Source organism: Cibotium barometz, chromosome 48, assembly GCF_041138505.1.
Source record: "Cibotium barometz isolate CiBa-2024 chromosome 48, ASM4113850v1, whole genome shotgun sequence".
NCBI lineage: Eukaryota > Viridiplantae > Streptophyta > Polypodiopsida > Cyatheales > Cibotiaceae > Cibotium > Cibotium barometz.
The window spans coordinates 1,167,800-1,192,493 of NC_141093.1; the positions used below are offsets into that span (position 1 = coordinate 1,167,800).

The following is a 24,694-nucleotide window of genomic DNA, read 5'->3' on the forward strand; positions in this document are numbered from 1 at the left end:
TGGCAGATGTGTGTGGCCTTCAAGGAGTTTGCTGAAACCGCCTCGAATATGTGTATATTGAGGACAAACCATGACCATATGTTCTTCTGTCTCCATGGCATTCCTGTCACAAAATTTGCAGATTCTTTCTTGCCTTGGCACCTTTTGCCATGCTCCTCTTTCAATCTTAAGCTTTTGTGATCTTGTCCGAAGACATGCTGTATTCCTGCATGCATGGGGTGGCATTGGTGTGCTTATGTATGCTTGAGTGTTGTCCTCTCCTTGTGTGTAGAATGACCAAAAATCAGGATTAATGGCATCACAATAGTATTCAAATTTAGCCTTTTTCTCAGCTGATTGCCACTTGTTACGAGTGTCTCGAGGAGGGCATGATGGAAAACTTCCATATCCATATTTTCATGTGGCAGTTCTAGGTATTTGTTTACCTTCCATCGTTTGAACCAGCCTTGCAAATCTTGCATCCATCCGGAAGATAACATCTTACTTTTATGATTCTTTTGTGGCCTCTTGCTTGTCTCCCAAGCCTTCTTGGGTAATCTATCATGAGAGAGAAAGAAAGAAAGAAAGATTTTATTAACGTCTTCTAAAGGCCAAAAAACGGCCTATGAGTCAAAACCTGTGTACATCATATCATCATCATGTCTCAATGGACATCAAATGGATACAAAAGAAAAAAAGTACAAAGTACTCTATAATGTGGAGATAAATCACATACAGGGCTCTGGTTAACTACTATGGGGTGGGTGGGGGGGTAAATACATCCAATAAAACATCTAGCTCCAACCGGTGCCAATGACTGGGTGTAGGATGTCATACATCGGGTTAGGGGCAAGATATCTCCCAATCTGTGCTGCTAGATCAATTTGGGGTTTGTCCTCTCTGCTATGTCTCCTCAAGATCTCATCAATCTGTGTCTGGTGGAGACCTGGGGGGTGAGGGCCAGGTGGGCGGGGGCGTCTCCTGGATCGTAGCTCTCTCGTTCGGGCTGATGTCACTCCTCTACTAGTAGATGTAGAGATAGTGCGTCTCCGAGTGACCCGGGTTTGGACCGAAGGAGCTGTGGAGGATGTTGAGAGTGAGAGTGAGAGAGGAGAGAGGAGGAGCACACCGACACACACAGTGGAGAGAAGTCAAGAGTTTGGGGATAATGAGTATGTGTGTACCTCCCCAAGCACACAGTCAACCTTTTATATTAATGGATAAGGTTACAACACTAAGTACACCGTACTTAGTGTACGTAGCAATAAAAAAGTACTAACTGTACTTAAGTGTACTAACTGTACCAGGGTGGCATTAGTGCCTTTACCCCAACAACCTCCCACTTAAAGGCAATGTGCCCTCAAGTATAAAAAAGAGAAAAAATACAGCATATACACAATGGAGTACATGGCCCAGTAAGGCTCATCCTATACCCATCAAACATCGGCAGTGTGCAAACCGCTCTGTAGGCAAGCCTTTTGTCAACAGATCTGCTGGATTGTCATCCGTATGAATCTTGACAAGCTGAATCAGCTTATCATCTATCACCTCCCTGATGAAGTGATACTTTACATCTATGTGCTTCGTCTTTGCATGAAAGACAGGATTGTGTGCCAACTGAATAGCACTTTGACTGTCACAATGCAACAATGGGATATCTCCTGTAATGCCCAAGTCTCCCACTAGCCGAGATAGCCATAAGGCTTCCTTGCATGCCTCTGTGGCTGCAATATATTCAGCTTCTGTGGTGGACAAGGCTATGCACTGCTGCATCCTTGATACCCACGACACTGCACCTCCTGTGAATGTATAAACATAACCGGTAGTAGATAACCGGTAGTAGACTTCCGGTTATCTGGATGACCAGCATAATCTGAATCAACATAACCATGCACTTTTGCATCCTGCTTGCCAAAGCATATGCACAACTCCTGTGTGCCCTTCAGGTATCTCATAATACCTTTCACTGCATCCCAATGCTTCTTGCCTGGATTTGCCATATACCTGCTAACCACTCCCACTGCAAACGCAATATCAGGCCTGGTAGCAACCATAGCATACATGAGACTGCCACAAGCTGAAGCATACGGAATCTTGGCCATCTCAGCCCTGTCAGCATCTGACTGTGGGCTGTCCATTGCACTGAGTTTCACATATGGAGGCAATGGAGAACTAAATGGAGAACTAAGAGTCTTCCCCCCCTCCATGTGAAACCTTTGCAACACTTTGCCAATATATTCTGTCTGAGACAAATACAACAGACGCTGTCCCCTGTCTCTCCGTATCCGCATGCCCAGTATGTGATTTGCATCACCAAGGTCCTTCATATCAAAGGCCTCATGCAATCTCCCTTTTAGATCATCAAGCTCCTTACGAGCCTTACCGGCAATAAGCATATCATCCACATATAAAATGAGAATGATTAAGCTGCCATTTGCAGCTTTCTTTGTGTACAAGCAGTGATCGGTATCACTTCTCCTGAAACCTTGGGACCTCATGAAGGTATCAAATTTCTTATACCATTCTCTTGGTGCCTGTTTCAGCCCATAAAGGCTCTTTTTCAACTTGCATACAAGTGACTCCTTGCCCTTGACTGCAAAACCCTCTGGCTGCTGCATGTAGATCTCCTCATGAAGATCACCGTGAAGGAAAGCCGTTTTCACATCCATTTGGCATAATTCCAAATCCTCACATGCAACCAAAGCAAGTACAGTCCTGAGTGTGGTCATCTTGACCACGGGAGAAAAGATTTCATCAAAGTCTACACCGTATTCCTGCTTAAAACCCTTGGCAACTAATCTGGCTTTATACCGTGGTCTAGCTCCAGGTGTGACTTTTAGTCTGTATACCCACTTGCATGGCAATGTCTTCATGCCCTTTGGCAGCTGCACCAATTCCCAAGTGCCATTTTTATGGAGACTGTCCATTTCGGACTTCATGGCTAGTTCCCATAGCCTCTTATCATGCATTTGCACTGCCTCCTTATAACAGGAAGGCTCTCCACAGTCTGTAAGCATTATAAAATCTGCTCCTGGAACAAATCGGGCTGGCTGCCTCCTTTGTCGTGTGGACCTACGGACCCATGGGTCTTGCTGTCCAGCCTGCTGGTCTCCTAAAACAGGTGGCTGTTCCATCAAATCTGGTGGCAAAATAATGCCTGGGAGATCTTCCAAAGGTGGCATGTCCTGTAGGACATCTTCTGCCACTGCTGGCTGATTATTTTGACCTGCTGCAGCATCATTTAAAGGCTGATTACGCTGCTGTAGTGGCTGATTAGCAGGCTGCCTGAATTGTACAGGGTGTTCCAAGTCATCAACATCAATGTCTGAAGCATCAGAAGACTTACTGTCTGCCTTAAACATGCATGACTCGTCAAACAAGACATCATTGCTGCGTATAAGCTTCTTATTTACTGGATCCCATAGGCGGTAACCCATCTCACCTTTGTCACCATATCCAAGAAATATGCATTTTAGAGACTTAGGATCTAACTTGGTTAGTTCTTCTCTGCGTATGTGCACGTACGCAGTGCAACCAAAGACCCTTAAGTGCTTATAGGACGGAGGTTTTCCTGTCCAAAGCTCTTCTGGCACTCCGCCATCCAGTCTCTTATTCGGTGACCTATTTATGAGGTGTACTGCTGTCTTAACAGCTTCAGCCCAAAATCCATAAGATAAAGCAGCATGTGACATCATAGAGCGGACCTTTTCCTGTATGGTTCTATTCATGCGCTCTGCAGTGCCATTTTGCGGTGGACTGTAAGGAGCAGGGAGTTCCCTTTGAATACCTCTAGCATCACAAAAGTCATTGAATGCTTTAGACATATACTCCCCACCATTATCTGACCGCAAAGCCTTCAGTGTTTTGCCTGTCTGGTTCTCAACCAAAGCAAGCCATTTCTGAAACACTGTAAAGACATCGCTCTTCAACCGAAGAGGGTACACCCACACCTTACGTGTGGAATCATCAATAAAGGAGACAAAATACCGTGCACCTCCAAGTGATGGACTAGGCATCTCACACACATCTGTATGTACAAGCTCAAGCTGAGCATCCTTATGTCCTATTCTCCTCTTATGAGGGCACTGTAATTGTCTACCATATATGCAATGCTCACAAAACTTAAGATCAGAAAATTTAAGAGACGGTAAATAGCCAAGACGAGCCAATTGCTCCATTCCACTTATGCTCATATGTCCCAACCGGCTATGCCACATTGAAATATTCGGCAGCTCGGTGGCATGAATATGAGTATGATTACACACTTTGGCATGAAGGGTATAAATTGTGTCTACCTTGGGCCCTCTGGCAATAACCAGGGCACCTTTGGTGACCTTCCAACAACCATGACCAAAGCTGGTCACAAATCCCTCATCATCCAACATACCAGTGGAAATCAGATTTTTCTTGACTTCCGGTACATGCCTGACATTATGGAGCATGAGCTGAGTACCATCAGCAAACACAAGCCTGACATCTCCAATGCCAACAATACTGCATGCATGATTATCTCCCAGAAAAACGACTCCATTACTGCCCCCTGCATACCTCACAAACAACTCTCTGTAAGGTGTGACATGAAACGAGGCACCTGAGTCAATAATCCAAGAGTGCATGTCTGCAAGACCACCTGCATGGAGAGCATGAGCATCCAAGGTAGAGAGAAATAAGACATCTCCCTCACTGTCATAACCGTGTGTAGAATGAAGTTCCTCAATCTTCACACTGCTCTTGCCCTTGCTTACTGGTACTATTGCCTTTGCATCTGCATCATTCGGTTGACTCAGAACAGTTCTGACTGTACCAGAAAGTACAGAATCAGATTTTTGACTGTTTGACCATTCAACCTTGTCGATTTCGAACTTCCAGACACCCCTAAAACTGTATACAACAGTTTAGGACAGAGATTGGGCAAAAGCCCCTTGACTGGAGATAAAGAAATCAGAATTTCGAGTGCATTACCGCTTCACTGACAACAATTAGGCATCTAAATGCTTCCCCCAGCACTGATATGCATCCACCTTGCAAAAGCCCAAATCTGATTAGCACATTCCGTGCTCCAGTCTGCAATGTGGTACTCAGTGTATCCTCCACTGTACAGTAGGTCACAAATGCATACAAATCTGCAAGAATCAAACTCCAATCGGGAGTATATAACGCAATGCGTGCGTATATAAGCCAAATCCTGGCACTGGCTACAAAAGCCCCTTGATTTTGCAAGAAATTTCTTACGCAGTAGGCATACACGCGTACTGACTATGCATCTGACCAAAATGTGCTCACAGTGAGCTCAATAGCTGTACCTGCACCTACTCCTGCAAGTACAATGGTGAAAGGATGAAGACACGACGTACCGTGATGCGAAGAAACGCAGTGACACCCGGTGTCAGATGTAGTGTCTCGAAAGACACCCTTTGAACACGAGGGCTGTCAAATGTCTGCGAAATGGGAGCTTTGGAGGGGCGTTTGTGTTGCCAGAAAGGCTACACTGGCCCCCTCCTGCTAGGCGACCTGGCTGCGAGTGCTGGGTCGCTCCTGGCGGTGGAGGAGCTGGGTGGCGGCGCTGGCTGGATGGCTGGCGTCGCTGCCTGGGTGGGCGGCGATGCTGTCTGGCTGGGCGGCGCTGCTGCCTGCTCCGAGCTAAGACCCCCGTGTGGGCAACTACGCGAAGCAAAGATGCGAATGCCGAATGCCAAGCTCCAGCCGAATGGAGGGGAGAGAGGTGTGCGAGGCTCTGATACCAGTTGAGAGTGAGAGTGAGAGAGGAGAGAGGAGGAGCACACCGACACACACAGTGGAGAGAAGTCAAGAGTTTGGGGATAATGAGTATGTGTGTACCTCCCCAAGCACACAGTCAACCTTTTATATTAATGGATAAGGTTACAACACTAAGTACACCGTACTTAGTGTACGTAGCAATAAAAAAGTACTAACTGTACTTAAGTGTACTAACTGTACCAGGGTGGCATTAGTGCCTTTACCCCAACAGATGTCCCATCACTGAGTGGCCGGAAGAAGGTAGTGATCCGTGTCTGAGATGTAGTATCTCTCTGCTGTGGGAGTTGCTGTAATAGCCGCTCTCTATGACGTAACTCCATCAAAAATCTTCCCAAGCATCTCTGATCATGAAACTTCATAACTCTGTTGAGTGGACCAAATCCCTCCTTGAAGAGAGAGTGGTATCTCTCCTGAATCTCATAGTATATTGGGCAATGGCAAACATAATGCTCCTCTGTCTCCACCTCTATGTTGCACAATTTGCAGAGAGAGAGAGAGAGAGAGAGAGAGAGAGAGAGAGAGAGAGAGAGAAATGAAATGTTATATTAACGTCTTCAAAAGGCCAAAGTGACCTATGAGACCAAAGTTACAACCATGTGACATCTGATACACTGTCTGGAAAAGAAAAGAAAGAATTGAAGGTAAGTATCTAGCCCTACAATACATTAGTAGGGAGCATCCGGAAGCAGCAGCTAGGGAGAGTGGGGAGCTCATGCTACTAGTCAAAATAGGGTACATGAGTACATGGATACATGAATACATGAATATGGGGGAGTACAAAAGTGACAGTGAGTACAATAGTATATGGCTGGAGTGGTAATCATCCTAGGAGCTCTAGCATGGGTCTCTGCCGGATGGCCTGGATAACTTGAATGGTACTCATTGTGTGAATGAAGGACCCAAATACTTGCTTTTATAGGCACCAAAGCCTTTGTATTTTGACCCTAAACCTAAATAATGGGTGTTCACACCACAAAAGACACTAGACTAGACTCCAGACTAACTTCGAAATATCCAACAATTTAGGCTCAACCCACTAAGCATAGTCCCAAGGAAGGTGCATAGTTCCAGCAGAAGAATGCAGCAGGGTAGCAGATGGAGTGGTCTGCCAACAAGCGAAGCTAGAGGAAGCATTTTCTGAGGGTATGTACACAGAATTAGTACATCATTAAGCTCTCAGATTAGTTCCAAAGGCCTAGCAACATGCATGATTAGTTCCGGCCAATGACCCACCACTATGTTAAGGGTAAGGGAAAAGTAGGCATGGGGACGACGATGCTCAGTTCTTCAGCAAGACTTGGAAGTGGAGATCAGGAATGAAGGTGTTCAGACAAAAAGATCAGTCAAATTCAAAGTCAGTTCAGTAGAAGGTCAAAGTCAGTAGCAGTTCAAAGTTAGAAGCAGTCCAGGGAGGAAGGATGACAGAGTGTCCATCCCATCATCAAGGTTAGCAGAAGGGAATGTCGCGTGCACGCCCGTGCCATGGCTAATCATCTGTATGAACAGTTGTAATCCTTGGTTAAGTATCAGTATGACAACAATAGCATGAGTAGCATAAGCATCATCATCTACAGCATCATCCTCATTATCAGCAGCCACATCATCATCAGAATCATCGTCACCATCAACAACAACATCATCAGCAGCATGAGGGCTTGGGAACTCAGTCGGCAGCCATCAGAGGCTTCCAGCCAGCAGTTGGCTGCCTTCAAAGGAGTCCTAGCATGCAGCTGTTTGTCTCCAAGCAGTGGCCAGCACATGGGAAAGGCCAAATATTCAGCGCAGCCATTTATGGCATATTTTATGAATAAAACCATGTCCAAAGCTGGCCGACAGCTGCTAGAACAGGCTGACTAGCATACCTCAACATGCAAGTGTTTGTCTCCAAGCAGTGGCCAGCACATGGGAAAGGCCAAATATTCAGCGCAGCCATTTATGGCATATTTTATGAATAAAACCATGCGCAAAGCTGGCCGACAGCTGCTAGAACAGGCCAACCAGCATACCTCAGCATATATATAAGCATTCAGTCATAAGTCATTTCATCGAGTCATCTCATCAAGTCATATTCATCATTTAGCAGTAGAAGTCGTGTAAGAGGCCAGAGGTCACCTCATGGGGCTGACCAAGGGCTTGAATCATGTACATAAATTCAGCCACCTTTTTGTACCATATAAAAATACGAGAAAAACCCTGACACCAATCTCTCTCTACTTCTCTCTCCTCTGTCTTAATCGTGTTAATTTCAGCATCTTGTTCTTAATCAAGCTTAGGGCTGTGGATCAGTACAGCAAGGCTTCCGTGCATGCAACAATCTGACACCCTTTTGGGGTAGGTCAAGAGTTGGGATTTTCAGGTCTTAGTATACCTCTTTTGGAAGGCCAAAGGTCACAGAGCTTTGTACAGTCCTATGGACACAGTACTATATAATATACTGAAAATACAGTTATTTCTCTCTCTCTTCTCTCTGTCTTTTTTTGGTGATTTTTGCATCAGGGTTCCTATTCAGCTGCTTAGGGCTGAAAGAAGACACACACAGCTTGCACACATGTGACATAGTCATTCCAAGCTTGTACAAGAGAGACTCTTTCAGTGATAGAATATCTTAAGGGCGTTGATCCATTTTTGACCCCTAGTGCAATGTTTATGGTCTTGTGATTGTATCGTTTAATTTATGCCCAAGTGTTTTTAATTAACTCAATGATTAATCGCCCCTGAGATGCACGTTTCCTGTTACAGCTCTTGTCCATGGTCATACCCTTATAATGATGCATGTGGCATGCAAAACTGTTGTAAAGGTGGCTTCTAGCTGGAGATTTTGAGCAGCATTATGCCATCTTGTGGAAGTGACAATCCCCTTTTCAAGGATGGTATTCATGAGAGAGCATGGTTGAGCAGCTTCGTTTCAGCAGCAGAGCCACCAAGGGTGGCTATTATAGCCGAGGATTTTAGCTAGTGCAGCATTGGAGATGAATGGGTGTCCTTGAGGGACCTCCATGGGGTTATACAGGGAGCTAAGTATAAGTGTTTGTATGCAACTATTATTCTTTAGGGGGGAGGGGTTGGGAGGCCTTGGGGATGGTGCTGTGTATATTTTCTCAAGTAAACATTATGTATGCTAGTGTTTAGATTGATTCGCTGGATTAGTCATGGCATTGTGTGTACAACTGAATTTGTGGAAGCTTTGCTTACATTGATATATTTGAGTACTTGCAGATTTATTTTTCAATCTATTTACACTTCTGATATCTTATGGAGACAGGTTTCAATTGTGGAGAAGCTGCAAATTTTGCAAGTCCGGCTTGGCTTGAAGTTGCAAAAGAGGCTGCAACAAGAAGGGCAGCCATGAATTATTTACCCATGCTTTCTCATCAGCAGTTACTGTACCTGCTGGCATTATCCTTTCCCCCAAGGTTGATTCTATTCTTATGAACTCTCATTGGTTCTCAACTACAGTGTATGACAAAAGCAAGAGTAGTAAAGATGGTTGTTTACGTATACAAACAGTGCGAACTATTCTGAACAGCAATTTAGGCATTACAGAGGCTGGTATGAACACGTCAAGAAATAGCATGTGCTAATGCTTGGCATAGAGAGAAAGATAGCTGCATGGTCTTGGAGCTCAAATCTCCTCCTCAAGCTGATCCACAAAACTTGGCCGAGGGTTTGCTTGAAGTGTGTAGCCAGTGTCAAAAGCTGGCTTTTGATGTACTTTAGCAGTCCCATCCATTATTCTTTGGAGGCTTGTTAGAGAACCTCCATCTTGTTGTTAAGACTCCCAATAATCTTGTGGTACTCATGGAGAAATGTTTTTGATGGCATCTTTGAATTGACCTCCATGGGTGCACCGACTAGCTCAGCCATGTGGAATGCCATCAGCATTTTTCACACATTGAGAGATGACTCTCTTATCAAACTTTTTCTAGAGGCAGTAGAGCGGTCTGCCATTATAAACCTTTTAGCAAATTTTTAGTTTATGAGATAATTTCTTAGTGAGCACGTGTGCTGTTGAGGACTTTATCCAATGTGCCATTAGACTTGTACTGTTTCTATCGTGTTGGGACTCCTGCTCTCGTCACAACTCTGGTTTCAGTGTTGATTACCTGCAACTTTGATTCCCTTTCCTCATACAAATATCCAATAGGCTACATGAATAGTAGAAGACAGCTTTAAGTTCTGAACGTTTGTTCAAGAAATGGCAGAGAACCCAGCATCTGTGTGCTCCAGAGATGGCTGTAGTGGGATGCTGCTTTAAAGAGATGGGTATCTTTTTTGAGATGCTTACAATGCTGATGGAGCAAGTGGGGGAGGGGCAGTGACCAGCTTGGTTGGCTTGCCTACAATCAGCAAAATTGTTAGTAGGCCCATTTGGCTTGCCTCAAATGGGCAGCAAACGTTGGCACTCTTTGCAAGGATCCCTTGGCTCTTGCTGTCACTCAACCTGAAATGACAAGCCTGAGATGTGTGTTGATGCTAGATGTGATTGTGCTGGTTCTTTTTTTTGCCATGTTAGTGGTGTGGAACCATGATCTATGGGCAATCAGCTGCTCAACTTCGTTTCTCCATGTAAATGGGGTTTTTACAGAAGCAAACCAGCCAAAACCCAGGAACATGACTGAGGAAGGAGCATTCGTTCCTAACCTGCCCCTCTATTCAATATTCACGGAAGTTACGAAATTGAGCTCTAATTAGATTTCATCAGTTGGATTTTGGACACATGAGGTGGTACTCAAAGGTAAATTATGTTATTGCAAGCAATCGATGGTAGTTGTACTGCTGATCACTGAAGGTTTTTTCCCTACGGCACAGTGGGTTGAACTGCACTTTGTGAGAGGTGCCTTCCTCGAGGGTCTGAGAACAGTATCTAAATAGTGAAATGCATGTGGCTATGCTGTTTTTAAACACAAATTTCAAGGCCTAGCTTGCAAACTATTCATAGTGTTTTCCAAGGTCGGAACACAAGTGGATGTATTCAAAAGTTATGTTTGCACCACAAAAGGAATCCTCTGCTCTTAAGTCTTCATGATCACTCCATTTTGGTTTTATTTTTGTTTCTTTACTTTCACTCCTCAACACTGTAATATGTGTCTGCTATGCTGTCCAGAATTCCTTTGCCTTTGCCATTTGAACCCCGGAGCTCACGGTTGAAGGATAGAATGAGGTCTCTAGGGGAGGAGACCGTGAAGACTGTTTTTATGAATGATGTTGCTCACAACAACCGGCTGCTTGGACTTCTATTGGACACTGGAGTCTCAGGTTGCATATTGCTCAGAGATGATGCAGATATATCACCTGCACAGTCCGCACAAATCAAACTTTCGTGTCTTTCAGCAGTAGATAATGACTTGAAGGCTTCAAGCTTCATAGCCAACATGATTGCAGAAGAAGTAGCTTGTGAAACACCAGTCTCAGAAACTGCACTGCAAGAGAATGGGATTGCAATAAAGAAACAGGAGTCTTCCTTGCAAGGGACTGAGAACCCCACCGAGGCTCAGGATGTGCCCTTGAACAGCAATCTTCCTTTACGTTGGGGCACTCTTCCATGTGCTGCATGTGGGCTTTTGTGCTTCCCAAGCATGGCTTTAGTTCAACCTTCCTCCGTCATCGTTGAGGGCTCCTATTCCATGGAATATGTGAAAAACAGTGATGATGCCCACCTGCTATCTACTTTTGCAGCGAATGATGAGAATTGTGCAGCTGACTTTGTATCTGATCCTCTGTCAGGAGCTACTTGCCTTTCAGTTCCCTCCCTTTCACATATGAATCTAGATCAAGAGAATGTTTCATTGCCGGATGGAGAAGTGAATGAGATGCAAGTATCTGAGAAGTCCTATGTTTGTGTAACTTCTGGGGACACGCTGGAAGTGCTAGGAGCTGAGCAAAGATCGGAAAATTGTGAGCAAAGCTGGGAGAACTCTTCCTTTGATGAGAAGGTGATGGCCAATTTATTGTGTGGTAAAACAGGAAATGCAAGTGGTATGGAGAATTCTATTAATGGTTCCAAAGAAGATGCTTCAGGTCCGGCTATAGCTCTACTTTGTTCCATGTCTTCTATGAGAATCTTTGTTTGGGAGCTTTGATTGCTATTATTTAGTACACGGCGTTGTGCTGCTTGTTTTCATTACTGACTCTGTTTGTATTCCCTGTTCTGATTGATTCCTGCAGCACTTCAAAAGGATACTGCAGAGGCTCCGCAGTTTTCAGACAGCTCAACTGATTGTAGAAAGGAATGGCTCAGTGAATGTGCAATTTCTGAAGATGCAAGTAAAGATGAAATGTGGAATCCTGAATCAATGTTGCTACCAGATTCAGTGGATGGAATTCTGCTCTGTGAATCTGTCAGAAATGTTGACTCAACACACTCTCCATTGGCCCTATCTTCCCATACAATTGGAAATATCTCTGAAAACCTTCCAGTTTCAGCGCAGTTAGTGAACACATGTGCTCAATTTCCAGGTTCTATGCTTCAGGGCTGTGAATATGCTGTGGATAACTCACTCATCATAGACAAAACTGGCATGACAGCACGTGTCACTGTTGTAAAAGGTTCAATGTCCATTTTAGAGCTTTTGGCAGCCACATATCAAGAGGACTCTGACTCAGAGGATGATAACGAAAAGAAAACAGCTGAAGAGACTGAACATGGGGGTATTTGTTTCCGTCCCCATTGTTCTTTAGTGTCTGATGATGAGGTTGGCTGTACAATGGATGCTCCCTGGCACTTTGCAATAAACGATGTTGAATGTGCCTCATTATTTGATAGTGGTCACAAGCTTTATAGGGATGATTCAAGTGTCATAATGCCACTGAATGAACTGGAGAAATTCGTATGCAAAGAGGTGTTGCTACAACTGGAGGATGGTACATATGCGATCAGAGAGTACATGCCTAAAGTTGAGGCTAGGCTTTCTGTACATGATGTGCCAAAGTGCAGATCCCAGGAGTCAAGGATGGAAGGCAGCATTACTTTCACTGATTTGGAGCTAGGGAATGCTTTGCCAGGGTGCAAGGAAGTGGAAGAAACAGTTTCTCCACAAATTGGATGCCAGCCTTGTCAGGGTATGCTATCCGTTTCAGCAGCAGAGATACCGTTGTCTGTGGGTTCAGAAACAAGTGTACAACTGGGAAATGACATGCTTCACAAGCCCACCACTTGTGAAGTGAACTGTGATGGTCAATGCGATGAGGCTCTTGCCTCAAGACCTGCAACTGACGAATCAGTGCGAAGTTTGACATTGTGTGTTGATTTGCCTCATGGTGGCAAGTTACATATACTTACAGACACTGATGGTGAGTCAGATGGAAGTAATTTTCTTGAAGAAAGCAAACAGCAAGGAAAATCAAGAATTGAGAATCAATCTGTTACTTGCACAATGAATGCACAGGACATCAATTGTGATCATCAGGCTTGCACAGCTGGGACATGCAATGCATCGAACACACCTAATCTCAATATTACTGAGAGACAGGTTGAAGGTGATGGAATGGATTGCAAAACCTTGTGCAAGGTATCTATGGTAGAAGATAAGTCTTTTCTTCCAAGAAACGTACAGGATGCTGATTGTGTTAAGCTGGCTTGCACAGCTGAGAGAGGCAACACAGCCAGTCTCAGTATAACTGCGAGTGAGATTGAAGGTGAGGGAAGAGCTTCTTGCAAGGCATCTACTTTAGAAGAGAAATCTATTCTGGACATGGAAAAAGACAAGCTGAGTTTGGAGCAAGAAAATAGACCGAAAAGTGAAGCTGGCGACTTGAGCATGCCATATGCAGAAACCTGGGAAACACCTGCAAGCAGTGGAGCAAATTTATCAAATGAAAAGCCTCAAAACTTCTGCGACTCGTTGTCTTCAGAAACTGTACCAAGGCCCCGTTTTCTATGTCTTGAACATGCATTAGAGGCTCGCCATCGACTTAAACTGTTGGGTGGTTCGTACATGGTGATTGTCTGCCATTCTGGTAAGTATAGATACATATGAAACTGCTTTTCAGAAAAAATTCAGCTCAATCACATTCAATAATGTTTTTTTTTCTTATAACAAATGCTTTAAACTGTCCAAGTAAGAAACAAATTGGGTTCCAAAGTGAAGCAGATCCTTACTCCCAGCCAATATCTGCAACCAACAACAAGAAAACAGATCATCTTAATTGGGGCTGGCATGCTCACCACTCAACCATAGCACTCAACCGTAGCTCTCTCCTGAGAATCCCCGAGCCTGAGGCTAGACCAACACTGAGCTGTGCGGTTCTCCTGAACCCTGGTGTCTCATATCACCTGAGCCCACTATCTGAGTATCTGGATAGAGCACTATCTACGCTATGCTTGGGTCTGTCCCATGGAAATCCTGTTTATGAACTCACTTGTATAGGCAGTGGATTATTGTAATAAAAGCACACCTATTACTAATGAGGCATTTCAAAATTTACACCAATCAACACTCAGGTGACCCATAAGCCACTTACTACCTTTAATGTCCCTATCCAGGGTCATCCCTAGGCAAAAGTACAACCTTGATGATAAAGTTCCACCCCCCCCCCCCCCCCCCCCCCCCCCACACACACACACACAACCAACCACCCCACCACCACCACCACCACCGAGAAAAGATCTTTCTAGTAGTAGAAAAAAAAATGTCCACTCATGGGCAAACTACAATCCTCTGACGAGGTAGAATGTACTAAGTAAAATGAGGGGGGGAGAGGGGCATGTTATTACCTTCAGGGCTGTGATACAATATCACTGGTCATGCTTTTTGTTTGTATTGATGCTCACTTCAATTCATTCAGATACCTTGCTGTGGCCAGCTAAGGTTAGCACTTCCATACAAAGGACTCCAGCCTGTAATACAATATCACAGGTCATGCTTTTTCTTTTTAGTGATGCTCACTTCAATTCAATCAGATACCTTGCTGTGGCTAGCTAAGGTTAGCACTAAGAGATCCTGAACCTCTGTAGGAAAACATGATCCAAGGAGGATCAAATCTATAAGCCATGATTAATTAAGAACTAATGAGCATTTAATGAAAATTAGCAATAATCTCACACAATAAGAATATACTAACAATAATGTTATGGGTACAATATATAGGACCGGAGGTCCATCTACCTCATAGACCAGCATTGAATGCACACTTATCTTATCCACCCGTAGGGGAGTGGGTTCACACACATACTCACATATAAAGTGTTTGACACCTAAAAAGGTGTTCACACCTAAACACATAGACACTGGTGGACATAGGAGATGGACACGCACACATATGAGGCTCCGAATACCCAACAAACCCTCCTTCGGAGAAAAACTTTCACTAGGCAAGAATGCACATGCTCCAACTTTGGTCCCAACTTGGCATGTTCTAGTTGCAGGCTCAGAGGCTGGTAGCTTGGCTCAGAGGCTGGTGAGTTTGGCCTCAACAGGCTCAGAGGCTCAACACTAGCATGGCTGAGAGGCATATCATGCTTGGCTTAGAGGTTCATGTAACTTGTCCCCAACTCTGGCAAAGGTAACACTGGTTGTTAGTCGTCCATGTCCTATATTGGTTTTAGTCACAATATCCCCCCCTTGCTTTGATAAGGGATTTTTAGTGGAGTGTTATTGAAGGAACTGACTCAAAGCACACAAAGAGAAAAACACACACATAACATTTATTACAATTCTTTTTTGGGGGATGACTTGGGCAGAGGACCCATGACCCACACACACATATAAAAACTAAGAAAGGACTTCAAGGAAGAACCCCCCCCGCAATTGTGATGGCAGAGCGCCTTTTTGAAGCGGTGTTTCCATGCAGTTTGGGGCCCGTGCAAAGATAATGTCCCAAAAGCCGATGTAGAAGTCGATGAAGAATAAGTTGTGGGAGCCCATAATGAAGCATAATAATAAAAATGCATGAAGCCCATGTGAACAACCTTTAAATCTAAAGGCCTTTTTACACTCATTTTTAAGACGCTAAGGTTAATAACATTTCGGGTTTTTTTTTTGGCTTTCGGGTTTTTTGAAAATAAACCTTCTTTTTCTTTCTCTCTCCCCACGGGGTGTGGCCATTGATGCCTGCAGTTTGATACTCTCTCACATGTGGAGGTGTTGGTCCTCTCTCTCTGTCTTCGCTACTGTGTGTTGCTGACGGGAGCTGCTTCACAAGTGCATGCTGTTGTGGATCGCCGCTTGCTCTCTGCTCTCTCACCCACTCTATCTGTTCCTGTTAAAGATGTAACTATCGCCTTCCTCTATCAATGTCTGCTCTGCTGATGCCCTTTAAGGTGCAAACTCTCTTGCCTTTTGTAGTGGGCCAGTGTGCTTTTGCATTATTTCGTGGCTACGCCTTTGAGCAGAGGTGCCAGCAGCACTGGTAGGTGTGGCTTGCACAAGCGAGGGTAGTATATGATGGTGATGATGCCGGGTGCTGCAGAATGTACAAGGGTACTGTAAGCTCGCCATTGAGATAACCGACTGAGGTGACGGCAGCCTAGGCTAGTGCTGATGGCGAGGCTGCTACAGCGACGTGGAGAAGGTAGCTGCAGCAATAGGCAGCATTCACAGGCATTGCACAGTGGGCCGGTAGACCATCGCACAGCAGGCAGCAGTGCAGGCGAAGCAGAACAACAGGAGACCGGTGGGAGGTGATAGTGGCTGCTGTTGATGTAGACAGGCGGGCATCACGATGTTGGCTAGGCAGCCGTTAGCACTTGGAACAGTAGATGCGTGTGAGGATGATGTCAGCGATCAATAGAGGCTCTGATACCATGTAGGAAAACAGGATCTAAGGAGGATGATGTCACGTGCACACCCTATGGGTTGTACAAGTGACATGGCATTCTTAGCATCCATAAGCATTACTCAGAGAGCATTCATGAGCATCAGGTATTATCCAGGGCATTTATAGCATGTATCACAGCATGAGCATGTGTAGGGGGCTTCTACAGCACCCACAGCAGGCCCATAAAACATTTAATAGCATCTAGAGCATTTATCACATCAGGTAGTGGACTGTGGAACCAGCCGACAGGGCCTGGTCAGCAGCCGACTTCAATATTAGAGCATTTATGAAGTCGTGGGCATTTACCAGCAGCCGACAGCAGTTTTATAGGCATTTAATGCAGTCGTGAAGATACAGACACCTGGCCGACTGCTGTACAGTACCCGACCAGAAGCATAAACACGTATATAAGCAAAGCAAATCATTCATTAATACCATCTTCAGTTTTCTCAGTGTTTCCTTTCGAGGGAGCCAAGGGAGTCAGCAGTTCATCATCAACAGTTCAGCATATTTAGCATATTCAGAATTCAGTCATCATCTCCTACCTCCTACATAGAGGAAAGCCAACATTCCAAGGGTGGACCTCAGCATTGGAGAAGGGAACAGTCGTTCATCATCAGCATTCAGCTTCTCTCTCTCTTCCCAAGATAGATACTCATCTAGGAACAACATAGATCTATTTATAGATCTTCATTGTAACTCATCCATTTAATATAGCTGCATTGCATTGCATGGCATTGACACCATTGTCTATCTCTCAAGTATAAATTAAGTGAAGTTTAGTTTAGCCTAAGGTTGTTTTACTATGATCAATCCCCCGCATGTCACATTGGTATCAGAGCTTTACAGGGTAAGGAGCCTTGGTTCATGTTCATTCCAAAGGTCATTCAGTAAGTCAGCATGTTAGTCGCTTCCACTCAGTTAAATCCAGTTCTCAAGATCTTGTAGGCCATCCTTAGGGTTTTTCCCTTAGGCATGCATCAGTAACCCATTCATCTACATTCTTGCACAGCATATAGGGTTGCTCAGGGCTTGCATCAACATAGTAGTCATCCTAGCAGTCAATCTAGCATTTTGCATCTGCAAGGCATACATGTTTTACCCATGAGTTTTTTGGGGAAGAATGACATCCATCATCAAAGGAGTAAATGGAGTTTTGGGCTTCAACTGGCAGGAGGGGGTTCTCTTCCACATAAGAAGGCGGAAGTTTGCTCCAACATCGCCTCAGGAGGTTCAGAGGTTCAGGAACGACGGAGATGGTGTGTGAAAGGATTCCACAGACAGGTCAATGGTGACTTAGGTATTTCCAGGTAGATGTAGCATCATTTGCCATTCAGTTCCCGTAGTGAAGAAGTCTTTGGCTCAAAGGATTCAACTCTTGCAGTCGCGACCTCCGTCCTGACAGAAGAAGTTAAAAGGAGGCAGTGGTTTCAGTGGAGGAGAATCGGCAAAGGAGTCGAAAGGTTGCCAGGTGTACCACCCGGCAATAGTTTAGCAGAGGGGAATGTCACGTGCACACCTTGTGGGTTGTACAAGTGACATGGCATTCTTAGCATCCATAAGCATTAATTAGATAGCATTCATTGTCTTTGGCAAATAAGGCCAAGCCCAAGTCTCGTATATGCTCTGTGAAAGGTTGCTCAATGTTTATGTGGAAAATCCGGTGCTTTATGCACCCGCACCTTGAGTTCTTGTAAAAGCTTCTGCTGAATAAAGAAGTTCCTACGGGGGGCGGGCCGTTTCGGCTCAGTGTGTTGTCTTTATATTGTTGTGGCCTCCTGATGTGTTCATACTCTATTTGCATATTTGAAGTGTGTAGCTAATGTTCCGGGTCCTCGATCAGCTACACATGTACCTCAGCAATTGTGAGGTAAGCTTGATGGCAAAACTACTAAGTGCATATTTGTGGGTTACAACAATGGCAGTAAAGGGTACTGTCTCTATAATCCTTCCACACAAAGGATTTTTGGCAAAGCTCCCTGAGCTTGGTATGAGAAGATACTTACTTATTTGACCAGCCAGGGATTTCGGACCTCTATGTGAAAGAAGATCATGGCACTTTGATCATGCTGTGTAGCCTCTGAAATCCTCCAAGAGAAGCTCGGATCTCTCTAGTTTGCCATGGGATCCAATAGAAGAAGTGAGCAGACCACTGCCCTCATCTACTCCGTGGACCGTCTGGAGAATATCATGTCTAGTAAACACACCTAGCCACATTGGGGGGGTCGGCGGGTCTGGGATAGGAGTTAGCCACTCCTCAGGGATAGTTGAGTTGATGTCGATGCTGAGCCTGTCTCTACCCCGGGCCCTTGTCAGGCCTCTCTCCTGCACCTCCGGGGGCAACTACCGGTGTGCTATCCAATCTCCAAGAGACGTGGTTGGTCCTATGCTCAAGGCGCCCCATGATATATGCGGTCGGGCCCCCAACATGTGGCCACTAGGTTAACGGATCAAGGGGGTTCCAGACCAAAGGCTGCCGAAGCCGCTCCTCTGAGGTTGCCGGAGCTATTTGTCTAAGGGCCGGCCGAAGATGATCCTCCCAAGCTCGAAGTAGGTTGGTTGCAACACTGTTGTTACGACCCTGTGTTTTTCCCTCTGGACAACGAGCAGGTGGGCATGGGCACACGGGACGCACAGTGTGGACAGGCATCAGTTGAATGTGAAAAGGAAACTCATAAGTGTGGCCAGCCCAAGTGTGAAAGGAGACAAAAGGGATTTTGAGGTTATAAGTTTTTTTTTAAAAAAAAACCTTTGATGACAAAAATAATAATATTATTTGAAGGCATGCGTTTTTGCTATTGCTTTCAGTTTTTGGAGAAAAAAAAAGCAGGTGGAGGCGACTCTTTATAAAGGGAAGGGTGGCGGATTCCGAAGCGTGGAGTCGTGTGGTGCTTCTCCTTGGACATGGTTTCCTCCCACGCATGACCAGTTACGTGTGGGTGTGCGCTTGTAGGAGCGTGTGCACGTGGGCATGTTGTCGCCTGCTATTCTATGGCCATGTTGGCGGGCAGTGTTTCAGTTACACATTTTGTGTTTCTTTGGCGACTGGCGGGCTGCAGGAAAGCGCAAGGTTGCAGGCAGTGCACCGCTGAGTAGGAGGCGGGGCTGGAATGCGCCTGTTCGCTCTCTCGATCGGAAGGGGGTGAGAAAGCTGCGCACGACTGCAGGGGAAAGTTGGCAACTGCAGGACAGCACGTGGGCTGGGCTGCAGGACTGCTTTTAGCTCGTGGGAAGACGGGCAGAAACACGTGTTTTTCTCTCTTGCTAAGAGCCGGGCAGCAGCACATACAGGACTTTTCCACTTTGCAATAGACCAGCGAACTGAACCACCTTGTCTTTCTCTCTCTCTTGCAAGGAGGCGGTGTTGTACTGAGCACGCTTTCTCTCTTTTGCTTGGATGTATGCGGGCTGGCTGCAGGAGGCGCACGGCAAAACTACAGGAAGGCTGTGGCGGGCTGGGCTGCTGAGGTGCTGAACTGTAGGAAGCTCCGGACGGCGAACAGGGTAAGGCCTGGGCTACAAGTGGCTACAGTTTGCACAGAACTACAGAGGTGCAGAACTGATCATGGGTGTGAGGAGGACCATGCGCTTGATGTTGGGTGCAGGGTGGAGACTTGAAGATGATTATTTATCTCTCCCTCTCTCTCTCTCTCATCTTAAGGGCCTTGTGTGTTTTCTCTTCTGTGTGCCATGGAAGCATAAGAGACTCTGAAACAAGAGAACAAGCTACACATACACAGGACGATGTTCATGGGAGAGATGGTGTGATTTCTCTTCGTGATGAACTTATGTGTGTTCAGGGATTTGCTTACAGGTTCTCTATTTTTCTCTCACTTGGTACTATGGAGAACAACCTTGGTTTTTAGCACCGAGATTGGATGGTGCATATGTGGATTTATCTATCATGGAAACTCTGTGAAGATCCATTTGGTACTTTGCGGCCAAGGGCCCTCAAGACTCGGGGTGCGGGGTGAAATCTTGGCCAATAGGAAATCCTTCTAGGGCTCACCACCGGGAAGGAGCCCTCTAACAATCAACTTACCCAGCATGGCATAGCTCTGAATAACAGGGTCAATGAGGCCTAGCCCCCCTCTATGACATGGCTGAATGATCACTCTCCACGCCACCTTGGCCCTGGCTGGCCTCCCGCCACTGCCGGCCCATAAGAAGTTCCGGATCAATCCTCGTTGTACCTGGCCAATACATGCCCGAGAGAAGACCCAACACGAAGTGATGTACCACATGGTGGCAAGAAGTACCTGGTTTGCCACCACCACTCTACCTACTCGGGAGAGCCTCGTAGAACTCCAGTATAAAAGCTTCTTCTGAATACTCAGAAGAAGCGGGGCGAGCTACTGCTCGGGAGAGAGATCAATGCTCACTTGGCAACCAAGATAATGAACTAGAGTGCCCCTCGGGATCCACTGGAAAGCCTCAACTGGATGCCAAGTTGGGGTGGGTGCTGAGCTTACCCAAAAACCACACGACTTGTGCCAGTTGATATATGCTTCTAATGCGTGGCAGGAAATCTCAATTGCCTCCGCAAATTTGTGGAGATTCCCCACATCTTCAGAAAGGAAAGTCGCTGTGTCGTGTGCAAACTTTGAGTCAAGTAGCTTCTCCTGTGTGCGGAGGGAAAGACACAATCCTTCAAGCCTGGTCTTCTGGGTTGAGAGAAAACTACTCATGGCCTCGGCGACGAATAGGAAGAGGTAAGGTGCCAAAGGACAGCCTTGCCGAACCGAGCAGGAAAGGGGAAATCTGTCTCCACGGGCTCCTTGTATGAGAACCTGGCTATGTGAGGCTGAGTAAACCCTGAGACTCCGCGAATCCACTCCATGGGGAATCCCATTCGGCTCATCGTGCCCTCCAGAAAGATCCAATCCACCCTATCATAAGCTTTCTCAAAGTCTAGGAGTAACACTATGAGGTCCTACTGCCGCATCCTGGCCGAAGCTGTCGCCTCCTAGAAGGTAAAAATGTTGCCCAGAATGCTCTGATAATGTGAATGCATCAAAGCCCAATGTGCATATGGTTCCCAATGTGCAAGGGAATACTTCACATGATAGCAAAAACATGGTTGTATGTAAAGCTTGGGGACAGCTTAAGGATCAGCCCATTTCGTTTTTGTTTGATGATTGTGCAATTGAGAACTTTATATCTACACAAATAGCAGACATGGGTCCTCAAATTGAAGTAGGGGCTGCCTTTGTTGGTAAAGAAGTGCAGGCTACACCAATCATTGGCAAATACATATTCAAGACTATTTGTATCATGAAAACTTTCTTGTGGTGCCTTTGAATGGTTGTGATGTATTTCTTGGAAAGCCTTAGCTCACTCGCATTGATCCGCGCAAGGCTTACAAGACCAACAAGATCACCTTCATGCATAAAGACCGAGAGCATGTGATTGATGCTGTTTAAGAAGGTGATACTATCCCCATTGTATCTCATGTATAAATCAAGAACGTAATGAAACAGAGTGTTTTTGCTTGATTTTTGTACGGGATCATGTTGAAGAAACTTATGTGCATGTAAACACTCTTAGTAATGGTACACTGAAATTGTTGCAAGAGTAGAATGATTGTTTTGTTGATGAGTTACCAAATGAGTTGCCACCCGTACGACCGGAAGATCATCATCGCATTGATCTTGTGCCGGGTAGCTCACCCCCTATAATCTAGTGTATTGTGTAAGTGCATCCCAAAGAGGAGAGCATGAAGCAGGTAAATGAACTTCTTGAGAAGAGTTTGGTTGAGCCAAGCTCTTTCTCATATTGTTCACCTGACATTCTTGACAAGTTGGATGGATAGGCATTTTTAAACCGAATTGATCTCAAGAGTGGGTATCATCAAGTGCGTGTGGTGTCTGAGGATATACATAAAACCGCTTTCAGGACAACAATTGGGCTTTATGAGTATCTTGTTATGCCTTTTGGTCTTACGAATGCCGTGGCTACATTCAATAGAATGATGGATCGCATGTTCTGTGGGGTACAGGAAATTTACAGGTGTCTTCTTTGATGACATCCTAATCTTCTCGAAGACCGAAGAAGAGCATAGAGCTCATTTGACTATCATTTTTGAAGAACTCCGTAAGCATAAACTCTTCATGAATGCAAAGAAGAGTGAGTTCTTCTTGTTAGAGATGCACTATCTTGGGCAGTGCGGATGGATCTTGTAAAGATTGACGCAATTTGGAATTGGTGTCAATTACGTTCGGTGCATGAGATCCGTAGTTTTCTTGGGCTACACTCTTACTACCACAGGTTCATTCGACACTTTGCATGGATTGCTTCTCCTTTGCATGACTTGACAAAGAAGGCGGTTATATTTAAATGGAGTGATGTTGAGAGAGATGCATTCCTCAAATGGAAAGATGCAACTACACATGGTCCAGTGTTAATTATCAAAAAATTTAAAAGAATAATTTTAAAAGTTTCTTTTTTGGGACGCATTTAAAAAAAAAACAAGAATGCTCAATGTTGAATGGTCATTGGTAAATCAATATTAAAGTTGGCATTGCCGCCACCAGACCCATGGGGGCCTGGGGCCATGTGAATGTATTATCATTATGATTTAATGAATTATGATAGTCATAGGTTTCAAATTGTTCACTCTTGAGTTTTATGCACAAGTTTAACTTTTATACATGAAATCTATGGTTCCTAGGGTTAAAAACTATATATACAGGCTATAATTATAGCTAAAAAAATTTAATGAATAAAAAACTTGTTTTAAAAACTTTCCTAAAAATAAAAAACGTTTTTAAAAGTATAAAACTCGTATAAAACTTCCCATTTTAAAAATGTCTGGCAACTATGTTTATGATCAAAGAGGGTTATCTTATGAAAGATAATTGTGTATGTGTGGTGTCTAACATGAGGCAATTGCTGGTCATACAGGCATAATGTCTTCTACGCACATGATTGAGCGGTATTTCTTTTTGCCAGGTCTCCAGAAGGACATAGAGGCATATGTATGTGCATGTATCACCTGTTAAAGGGTGAGATTTGATAGGAAAAGGGCACTAGGGCTGCTTCAGCCATTGCTGATTTCCATGCAACCATGGGAAAGTATTACAATGGATTTCATTATGGATCTATCATGCACCCAACAGGGTAATGATGCTATTTGGACAATTGTGGACAAGTTTAGTAAGCAAGCCCACTTCTTATTGGTCAAGAAGACATATCTTGCACATGTGTTTAGACATCATGGAATGCCGAAGTCCATTGCAGGGGATAGAGTTCTCAGGACTACAAGTCTCTTTTGGTGGGGGGCCTTTGATAATATGGGCACCAAATTGGACTTCTCATTAGCTTATCACCCTCAAACAGATGGGCAAAGTGAGGCTGCAAATTCAGCCGTGTTGGACCTCTTGAAATATATTGTGGTGGATCAAAAGTCTGTTTAGGAGAAGTACTTATTGCTTGTGGAATTTGCATACAACAACACGATGCAAGCATCTATGGAAAAGGTCCCATTTAAGATTGTTTATGGTAAGGTGGTTTTGTCACCCATCCTTTGCACAAGATACGATATTCTCAGCTGATGAGTATGTAAGAGACTTGGATATTGCCTTTGCTCAGGTGTGGACAGTCATTGCAAGGTCAGAGGACAAACATAAAAAGGCTACCGATAAGCATAGAAGGTAATTTGACGTCAAAGAGAATGACTGGGTATTGCCGAACTTTGAGAAAGCAAGACTTAGAAAGAGGCCGGGCAAAGAGGGTGCATATCCTAAACTTGCAACTAGACACTATGGGCCTTTTCGAGTGATCAAGAAGATCAATGAAGTGGCTTTTAGGTTGGTAGTGCGACAAACACAAAGCCAGACTTGTGGCCAAGGGTTATGCTCAGCGGCCAGGCATCGACTGATCTACCAGAAGTGCTTGAGGAGATTTTGTAGCCATAATAGATTGTGTATCACAAGGAATGTAAACTTGTCAAGCGTTACCTTGTAAAGTTTCAGAACTATCTTCCCATTGATGCTAAATGGGTAGATGAAGAGCTCTTTAGAGATTGCCCGCACTTACTTCAGACATATTTGGATGCTTTTTAGTTGTGGGAATAACTGTTTAGAATCCGCGCGAGGGTCGGCGGGGGGGGGGGGGGGGGGGGGGGTGGGGGGTGGGGGGAGGAGATGTCACCATTTGGCCACCCAATTGGTTCCACCTTGCT

The 24,694-nt window shown here is 44.9% G+C and overlaps 1 protein-coding gene across 1 annotated transcript in view; it reads left to right on the plus strand.

Moving 5' to 3' along the window:
* LOC147610689 (uncharacterized) overlaps positions 1 to 24,694 on the plus strand; it is a 61,090-nt gene that overhangs the window by 29,153 nt on the left and 7,243 nt on the right. The window contains exons 4-6 of the mRNA XM_086785119.1: positions 9,020 to 9,170; positions 10,862 to 11,775; positions 11,923 to 13,713. Coding sequence (XP_086641245.1) covers positions 9,020 to 9,170; positions 10,862 to 11,775; positions 11,923 to 13,713 — 2,856 coding nt within the window. The remainder of the gene's footprint in view (positions 1 to 9,019; positions 9,171 to 10,861; positions 11,776 to 11,922; positions 13,714 to 24,694) is intronic.